A 10,374-nucleotide genomic window follows, 5' to 3' on the forward strand; every position below is an offset into this window, starting at 1 on the left:
ACTTGATTGCTAGAGTTTGGGGACCCTTTGAATAGATGATGCCCATCTCCTATGCCCATCTTGTATGTGATGAAATAGAATTGGCATGAATAAATAATAATAATAAAATAATAATAATAATGATGTGTTATTGTTGTTTATGTTAGTTGATGTGTGTTGGCTGGCGACCCCATGAGTAGGACATGAATTTTCTTTGGTTTTTGTCTCTTCATATTTTAATGAAATAAATACTATAAGCTTAGTATGAGCTGAATATAACTGAATATAATGTAGGGTTCTTGCACATGGACTTGTACATGTAAGATACATGGTTGTGCATGGGAAATATTCCCTTGCTCACTGCATTGATTTTGAGGGGGAAAAAGGACACTCTCCAAAATAAAGACAACCATTTAATAAATGCCTTTAATAAATCAATTTTTAGGAAACTGGCTTTGTGAGCGCCCCTTTAATCCAACGTTTCGCAGTCTGTCGAAATGCTATGTATCGCATTCACTCTACGTACACGCACATACAGCACTTATTTGTGTATGGTCTGCCGTCATTTTCACTGTTTTGTCTGAAAATGTCCAGGCTTAAAAACTAACTGCATCAGATGTCAGGTGATGACTTCCATCCAGTCAGTAATCGGAGCAAAAGCTGACTGCTGACGGACTTCGTGGATGATTAATTATCGGGATTACTGACCCGGGACCTTTGGATGAACTTTCTTTTTTTGAACAAATATGGATCAGAACGAAAAGCAGCCCGCTGAAGCGGACGACATGGACGGTTTCGTTGCGGTTGAAAAGCAGCGCCGAATCTTCAAGATCATCGTGATCGGGGACTCTAATGTCGGTAAAACATGCCTGACGTATCGGTTTTGCGGGGGCAAATTCCCGGAGAAGACTGAAGCGACGATAGGGGTGGATTTCAGGGAGAAAAATGTGACGGTAGAAGGAGAAACGATCAAGGTAAAATATACTTGCAAAACTGTAAAGCCAAGGTTTAGGTTAAAATATTGTACCATTCTCTCATTTGTCATGTCTGTGTTTTATATGTTGTAATTGTATTTAACAACTCTGTTATTAACATGTATGTTAATTGTTTTGTGATGGGTTGCTTGTGATGGGTTTTCCTAAATTAAAGTGGGTATTGATTGTGTTGGTTTTAATTTGCTTACATTACAGTTCCTCATTTGTGCTCTGCACCACCTGTAAAATTACTTGCACACGTCTGTAATTTGGGTAAAATGTTGCGACCTGACGTCACTTCAGCAGCTGTGTACAAAGTCTATGTATTTCCTAACAAAATTGAAAATATATCTCAGTACCAGATTCATGTCTTATCATTATTTTTTGCAATGAATGACCTTCATTGAGAAGATATAAGAAGAAAAAAGTGGCGTCAGGTTGCAACATTTTTTCCGAAATTTGTTTTCTGAAAATGCATCTCTTCCTTCCTTGCTGGAATACATACTTTCTTTGATAATGTTTCAGTTTGAGTATTTGTTCGATATAATTTTAAATTAATATTTGTCAATCAAAAAAAAGTTAAAACAAAATGAGTATCAAAAAATTGATACAAATTGATATTGTACAGTTCAGTTCGTAAAGTATAAAAATCAAGCTCTCATTTAACTGAGTTTAACTAGAGCTAGCCCCATAAATGTGTCCAATTTACTGGACTACCTCTGTAAATAAAGGCCACACTTGGAACTTGTACCCGAAAATGTAGAACTTTGTCAAGTTTTTATTTTGACATTTAGACTTTGTAGTTTATTTATGCTCTTAGAACCACACTCACCCTCTTTAAAGCGATAGAAAATTAATCCCCCCTTTTTCAGACGTCTACTTTTCATGTAATTTCGTGTTGGAATTTAGGTCCGCTAACCTGTGCAAAATGAACCTGGAAATTACACGAAATATAGATGTCTTAAAGGGGGGCATTAGTTTTCTGTCGCTTTAAAGAGGGTGAGTGTGCTTCTAAAGCATTAAAAAAAACTACAAACAAAGTCAAAATGTGAAAATAAAAAACTTGACAAAGTTCTACATTTTCGGGTACATGTTCCAAGCGTGGCCTTTATTTACGGAGGTATTCCAGTAAATTGGCCACATTTATGGGGCTAAACAAGAACCAGACTGTGTTTCAAATCAAATAATCAATGTTCAGTGCATATTTTTTCGTGCAACAGCATTAAGCGTAAATTCAATACACTTTAATATCATTCCATGTGTGGGTGGTATAGTATACGTTTCTGTGTAAACTGACCTTTTGTGGCGACATATGTATTTATGTCTGCCGATAGTTAGACTGGATTATGAGTTTTTGTATTGATCGCGGATAATCAAGTTGTTTGTCTAGTATTTGTATTAAATATTGACCTGTACAGACAAAGCTGTCGTTGCAGATCTATATTAAAAATAGTAAATACATTGTGACCTTTCAGTTTTAAAGTCTGTGCATTAACAAATTTACACAATTTTACATGTACACATATGTACACACATGTTTTTTTATGTGCACTATTTGCAAGGTCATTTCAGTGCTACCAAAATTGAAAAGCTGTCACAGTCTTTTTTAGACGTTATACGTACATGTATCTTAAAAATATAGAATACAAATTACATGTTAGATGCATGTTTGCTCGGATTTGGTTATGGTTTTCACGTCACATTCACGCATTTCATGTTGTGTACGCAATAACTTTATCTTCTTCTAGTACTAGTTGGAGCAATATGCTAGACACTTAACTGCAACACATCTTGCTGATGGAGAGAAACTTGATTTAATTCTTTGTCCTTCCAAATTAAATTGCTTGAAAGTGTGCAGGAAGCCTCCTGTGTAAACACACCTTGTGTACACAGTGTTCAGTGAGGTTTGTCCTCAGAAGAAGTCAGCCTGAATTAATAATCACACTCAGTCACCATAAATGGATTAAGCACCTTACAGCATTTCCTTTAATCCAATAATGTGAAGGTGCACACACAGGAATTGACCTGAGCTGAGGTCAGGCAATTATGGCGGCTGTTGGGGTTGAATTACTCATAACATAACTAGATCTGTTAACAGCATGCACATCCACATTAGAGTCACGGGACAACTGGTACAATTGCCAGCCTGTGCCCGTCAGGTGTTATTATGCAAGTCTTTGTAGCACAACACAAAGGGTTTAGACACTGGAAAAATGGGGCATTTTCCAATGCATTCCAATAATCCTAGGCTTGATTTGAATCGAATTGTAAGGTTCAATATTGTGTACATATACTTTGTTGTTTGCGTCATGACTATTATTGCGCACGTTCCCCCAGAGGTCGCACAATGATCAAACAAGTTAACACATACAGTGTTTGCTTTTCAACCCTTCATGTATTTTTAGTCAGCCACAACCAAGGAAAGGAATTTGTTTTCGGTTTAAATATTTGTAGACTGCCACAGATGAAGAGGGAAATTTAATTGTACAGTATGTTTAATTTGGGTTATTAAATTTTGAAACAATTTTGAAGTACACGAATGGAACAAACTACTATAGGTAGATTTTAATGGACTTGGTACAGATAGCTTGCCTACCAAAATCCCCAAAATGGGGGGATGGACTTTGATGGATTTGGGGAGGTTAGGGTTAAGACATTTAGTGAACTAGTCATTTTCTGACTTCTATTGTTCTTGACTAGTGATTTTACCCATCTGTTGGAAAAGCCTTGATTTATTTACCTCTGCATTTGTAGTAATTCAGTGTTGTGGCAGGATTTATGGACTGTGAAGACTAGAAATAAAATCCTTGCATCTGTGTTTTCTTTTTCTCGCCTCTCAGCTCCAGTTATGGGACACGGCCGGCCAGGAGCGCTTCCGCAAGAGCATGGTCCAGCACTACTACCGCAACGTCCATGCCGTGGTCTTCGTCTATGACATCACCAAGATGTCCACCTTCGAGGGCCTGCCCAACTGGATCGACGAGTGCGACCGGCACTCCCTCTCCCCGGACATCCCCAGGATCATGATCGGCAACAAGTCCGACATCGAGGACAGGAAGGTGGTGGCTACCAGCATCGCCCAGAAATTTGCCGACGCAAACTCCATGCCGCTGTACGAAACGTCAGCCAAGATGGATGAGGACGCGGAGAAAGTAGAAGGAATATTCATGGAACTTGCTGTTCAGTTGAAGAACTACAGACCTATCCTGCCTCTACCCTCCCACTATCAGAAGGAGAAAGAGGAGGGTAGGTCCACGGTTAGGCTACCAACATCCCCGGGAAGCCAGAAGAAGGACAGTTGCTGCTCCTGCTCAAGTTGAGGTTGCTTGACCATTGATTAGATCTAGAGAATTCTTGGTTAGTTCTGGTAGCACAAGGGCTTCTAAATCTTCTCTTAGACTCTTTGTCCTAGCAACAGCTTCATGTCAAGCTAGAGAATATTTCGTAGCCTTTAATGCTCAAATCTATGGAATATATACTCGTAACATTTGGCCTCATAATCCCATGATTAAATGTTAAGAGGTAGAGAATAGATCTAAATCTGATATCGTGTGTCTTTCATTTGGGGATCTAAAATTATGAACTGACGCCTACATGTATGTAAGTGGGAGACAAGGCCAAGGTTTGGCAAACCCACTTACTGTTTCAAAGTTCGTAAATGTTATCTTTCTTGCTGCTGTTGCCAAGTACATGTGCCTGTGCTGTAGTCCCCATTACAGCCTACCTGTATGCTTGGTCAATTTGGCAAGAACTGGTAGTTTTCCGATGCAAAGCACGAAAGAGGAAAAAAATATGTCTTCATTAGTCATAGTGTCTAAACCTTGAACTTAAGAATCCACAATGTAAGGCAGTTTCCATTGGGCCAGTGTTTCATGCCTTACTACTGAGGGTGAAATCATGGTTGAACATCGGGACATTATAAACCATATTTACTGAACAAAACTGGTCGGGCTCTGTCAAACTTCATGTACTGTAAATGCATGCTACTTGGCACAATAGTGAAAGAATTTGAAAATCTGTGTGTGACAGTTAAAATTCTGTCCGAGCAAACTTTGTGTGATCCCCTGGCGCTAGTGTTGGAATGACAGGGTGCCTTTAAAAAATCTAATAAACGTATAATGCTGACCTACATTCAGAAAAAAAAAAACAAGATAGCTACAGTATGCATGACTTGTGCTTTGAACACAAGGTTATCATGCCATCAATAATCCACTTCAGCCAGCGCTCATAAACCCTGAGGAATTGTGCACTTCTCGTTAAGTTCTCCGTACAATTCAAAACTAACCTTGGACCCAAGGCTCAAAATCATACGTGCATAATCCTGCATTCATCTCTGTCTGGACTTTGACAGCCATGAGGCTTTTTTTGTATTCTCATGACTGATACATGATTCCTTTGACTTCCTGTTACTAACAACGGGACGTGTAGTCATTCCACACAGCCTGGTATACGAGGATTTGTAATGCTGCATCGATGCAGTGTGTTGTAAACCTCCATAGCTTAAAGGCCACCGTGCAAAGCATCTGGTGTGGAGAGTAATATGAAACAGAATGTGGTTTTATGTTGGACTGTACGACATAATTTGGATTTCCGTATGCACACTGTTTCTTCCTCCAACAAACTTCCGCATACATGTAATCTCTTCTGTTGGATGCTCTTGGGAAAATGTACATGTACATGTACACATGTATACAGTATGCAGTTCCTCCACAAAACTGAGACACATGCACATTTGAACAGATTCTCACAAATCAACATTTAAATTCATTATTTTATAGCTCAACAGTCAACGCTGCAATTTGAAGAGATATCAAGATTTCATGTCCGTTTGCGACTCATTTTTTTTTTTTTTAATTAAAAAAAAGGAATCTATTCATATCTTTGAGTTTGAGTACTCAAGTGGATAAATTATTACAAATCTAGCGCCCGCAAAATCTCCCCCAAAAAATTGGTTGATTTGCTTGAAGGATTTACTCTTGTTTTGTAGGAGTTGAGATCATACTGTGCACTGTAAATTCAATATTTGGGCTTCCTTATGGAAAATGAGAGTTTTCTTCAAACCTGTAATATATATATCCCATTTTCTTTATTTTTTTCTTACACTGTACACAGCAGCTCAGTTATAAATTATGCTCATATAAATGTACAATGTACATGTTGGTTGTTGTATTTTGGAAAAGGAAAAGAGGTACATGGCTTATTTTCATAGTATCATAGAGTTATTATTTAATATTTAAGTAAAAGTTTAGATTCAGCAGGGTAGCGTTTTGATTTTATCACAATTTGTTTGTTTTTTTTAGTTTTTTTTTACAGTTTTGACCATTATCATTCCAAAAATATTCTTTCAATTTTCTTTTGTAGGTCATTCCACTTTTTCTTCTGTTAAGTACAATTTTACTTTTGCCTGTAAAAAATGACAAGTGAAGTACATTTCATGTGAACATGCCGTCATATGTTTTCATTTGTTTTGTGAACACAACAAGCATTTGTCTTCACGGTTCATTCAAATTCGATTTAATAATAATTTGAAAATCATGCGGAAATCATAAACATGTCTTTAACTATGTATAGAATTTCTTAAATATTTTTTATTAAAAAAAACTATTCTGAATGCATCTACACTGAACTGAGTTTTGTCAAATACGAAATTCATTTATTTATTTATTTGCAACCTGTGCCATATTTTGTCTCAAATATTACTTTAAGTTTTTAGGCTAATTTATAACATATACACTACAGAAAGCAAATACACTAATCTTGTTGAGTAAAGAAAAAATGCTTTTCCAAGGGGTAAGTGCAAAATGATGAATGTACAGTATGTCACCAAATGTTAAGACCAAATATTTCTGCATGTAATGCATAAATGGTGTACAGGCTTCCGTCTCTTGTGTGAACTATGGACTGAAAATTTCAGCACGGCTCAAATAAAAAATAAATTTTAAAAATATCAAATCCGTTTAGTATTTTGATTAAATATAATTTGCAATAGCTTAAAAGATGAACCAAGCTATTATGGCCTACACACATGTACGTATGTTCCCATCCCTTGGCCGTAAAGGTCAAACCGATTGCACTAAGACTATTATTCAACCACATTTGTATTTGAGAGTAATTTTTTGAAGTGGCTTCTTACTGAAAACCTCATCACAGTAAGTGCCTTACGACGTTGTTACAGTAAGTAGCTTGGGTGCTGGCACTCTGCCCAACTTCAGATGCATACCCAACTAAGAAAAAAAGTAAGAAATACACTGTACATTGGTTTGCATTTATTGCATTGTCTATAGTGTGCATGTTGTGCATGTTTGAAAGAATTAGTTCTCACTGTGCATTTTTTTTTTATTTACATGGGCCAGTGATTTTCATAATTGAAAATGGTCTAGAAACATTAAAATAATGAAAATAAATTGATGTATTAATTACCACTGTAAAAACCCTATGTTCATTTTACCCACATGCTGTTATTGAATGCACATTGTTGCTATTTCAAAAATTGCTCGCCAAAAAAAAATAAAAAAATTAACAGTTCAGCTTGAAAGCATTACGGTATATTCTGCTGGTACATGAACATAACCCTACAGTTTTTATAATTGCATACAGCATACAGTGTGCAGGAGGCCGGTAGTCCCTGGATTGAATTCAGTCATAAATCATTTGGCGTAGGCGGGACATTGTTCATCACAAGCATCCCACCACTATTGTAACATGCTCACATCTGAACGCAGACAATGCATGCACTAATATTTGAGACGCATCAAATAATTTTGTGTGTCGCACAATTGAACACTAAGTCTTATCAAATGGTTGTTAAGCATGAAAGTGAATGCTCAGCCTGCATAACCAGGACAATATAATACAAGCATCAACTATTGACCAGCTATAATGCAACTGGTTTTATACATGAAACTGATTCCTTTGCCTGTGCACATGTATGTCTGAGGCAATATAATACAACCATCAACTATTGACCAGCTATAAGTATAATGCAACTGGTTTTATACATGAAACTGATTCCTTTGCCTGTGCACATGTATGTCTGGGGCAATATAATACAACCATCAACTATTGACCAGCTATAATGCAACTGGTTTTATACATGAAACTGGTTCCTTTGCCTGTGCACATGTATGTCTGGGGCAATATAATACAACCATCAACTATTGACCAGCTATAATGCAACTGGCTTTATACATGAAACTGATTCCTTTGCCTGTGCACATGTATGTCGGGGGCAATATAATACAACCATCAACTATTGACCAGCTATAATGCAAATGGGTTTTGTACATGAAACTGAATTCTTTGCCTGTACACATCTGGGGCAATATGAAACAACCATCAACTATTGACCACTTTGTATTGTATGTATAACCTGGAAAACAGCAGTGCATACATGTCCACAACATAATTTGATGACATGAATCTAAAACACTCCCTGCAGCAAATCTGGCTATTTATGATCCATTTGAACTTATAAGCCTGTACAGATTTTGTACTGGATGTCAACTGGTTATTTTGTCGGGATCTAAGTTTGCATGTTAAATATTGGACATAAAAGTATAAATTTAACATAAATATAGTGCATAGGCCCTACATGATATATCACATGTACAGTAGCCATACATGCAGTGTGTAATCCTATTAAAAAGGTATTTTATGAAAGAAACGCCCATGTGTATGTAACCGTGTATAAGTAGTAATCCCAGTAACATCAATGCATTTTAAAAGTGTCTTTTTGTGATGTCAATTTGTAAGGAAGCGGTATGTGTATTTATTTTTCCCCTCCCCATATTTTAAGATCAAAGTAAATCATCTACCAGCATATCATTTAGTATCACCCTCCAACTCAAAGTATCAGAATGATTGATAAAATCACAGAGGACCCTTGACATTTTTTTGGACAAAGTGTCTGTTCACATGGAGATTGAATTATCGTGTCTAGGCCCACTTGGGGTTGGGCATTGAAGTGCATAAATGTACAAAGAATTTTTTACCAAAAAAGGGATACTGAGATTTTCTGAAGGGTTGAAAATGGTTGCACTCGATAAACCCTATCCCTTGAATTTGCCCAGTCTATGGAATATCCCCTAGCACAGTAAGGGTCTATGATATGCGAGCAGATTCAGCGAATAATTATGCAACTAGACTGCGTCTTGACCTCAAGATTCTGACCATGCAGCGGGGGCCTTCTTTATCAGGTCTTCGGTAACCCATTTTGAAAGCCAGTGTCAGGTTTTATTAGAATTGACCGATCAACTGCTTAGTCCGAATTTCGGAATGAAATGATGTCATGTCGACTCCGATTGGCTGGCAATGGGGTCTCATAAATATGCATGCTTAGATATATAAGACGGACCAGAGACAGAGAGGGCTCAGTTGGACAACAGGTGATACTCAGACTAGAATTTGCCCGTATCTGCTCAAATTTATTTTGCACGCACAGGGTACCTTCTTGTGTCATCCAATGGAGAAAGCATGTACCAAATGTGAAAATGTTAATCTTCATACACACATACCTTGCGTCTAGAAATATATTAAAATGTATGTACATGTATATATGCCGCATAGAGCTATAGTTATGTGTCAACAATATCAAATAGTGTGTAAACAAAATATCTTTATGATGTATTATATTTTTATATCATGCAGGTGGCAGTTTGACCTGAATTTATGCAATTTCTTTCAAATGGTATTTAAGCATTTAGGTACTGGCGCTAGTATTAGATCTGTGAGGGAAATCTACTTTCCCATGGCAATGCAGGTAATATATTACTTTGAAGCTCCATTATTAAGTACTGCATGTGAAAAGCTAAGAAAAAAAGCATGCACATGTAGATGATTGCTCCAGTTAAAAACCTAGTCATGCAAGTCAAGCTACATCAAAATGTACTGTATTATTTTCTGTCAAAACGTGCTCTTTCTTAGCTGTACGTTAACCGTAGATGTTGCCGATCAAGTTACCTATATCGAGAATATCTGCAATTGCAGCTATATGCATAATGCACATAATAAATCCTCCTGCATCAGCTTTTAAGTGCATTTCTTGAGGCACAGCTTCGGGCACTTCTCAGATGCTGCAATCACGCCTCGTGTTGAAACTTCAAACCATCTCTTCATCTTAAAAGCTTAAACTGCCGTTTATTCAGGAGGGAATTTTAGACTGAAATTTGTCTCACTGTTAGCCTTTTAGGGCTTGGCATAAATTTGTTCAGCCTTTTAGCCAGTGACCTAACCCAACTCCCACATGTGGCTGTTGACATTTTGTGTGTATTTTTTTTTATTGCTTTCAATGCATTATTTCTTCCTCCAAATTAATTCAAACACAGAATGCATTACAATTCTGCAATGTCAGTTTTATTGGTAAAGTAACACAATAGAAGGGTAAGAATGAAAAGAAAAGAAAAAAGAGTTACACAAATACACA

At 37.0% G+C, this 10,374-nt stretch overlaps 1 protein-coding gene across 1 annotated transcript; it reads left to right on the forward strand.

The window, feature by feature from the left end:
- Nucleotides 1-493: 493 nt before the first annotated feature.
- On the forward strand, nt 494-4,478 carry LOC119727220 (putative Ras-related protein Rab-33). Its single transcript, XM_038199083.1, has 2 exons — nt 494-953; nt 3,794-4,478. The coding sequence occupies exons 1-2, from the start codon at nt 726-728 to the stop codon at nt 4,271-4,273; spliced, it is 708 nt and encodes a 235-aa protein (XP_038055011.1). The 5' UTR covers nt 494-725; the 3' UTR covers nt 4,274-4,478.
- Nucleotides 4,479-10,374: the final 5,896 nt, after the last annotated feature.

This window comes from Patiria miniata, unplaced genomic scaffold (assembly GCF_015706575.1).
Source record: "Patiria miniata isolate m_02_andy unplaced genomic scaffold, ASM1570657v1 HiC_scaffold_20, whole genome shotgun sequence".
Lineage (NCBI taxonomy): Eukaryota > Metazoa > Echinodermata > Asteroidea > Valvatida > Asterinidae > Patiria > Patiria miniata.

Bases quoted from the DNA above. Each gene is read 5' to 3' on its own strand.
- LOC119727220 (XM_038199083.1), top strand. From the start codon at position 726: ATGGATCAGAACGAAAAGCAGCCCGCTGAAGCGGACGACATGGACGGT. The intron at 954-3,793 runs GTAAAATATACT...CTCGCCTCTCAG, and splicing joins TAGAAGGAGAAACGATCAAG to CTCCAGTTATGGGACACGGC.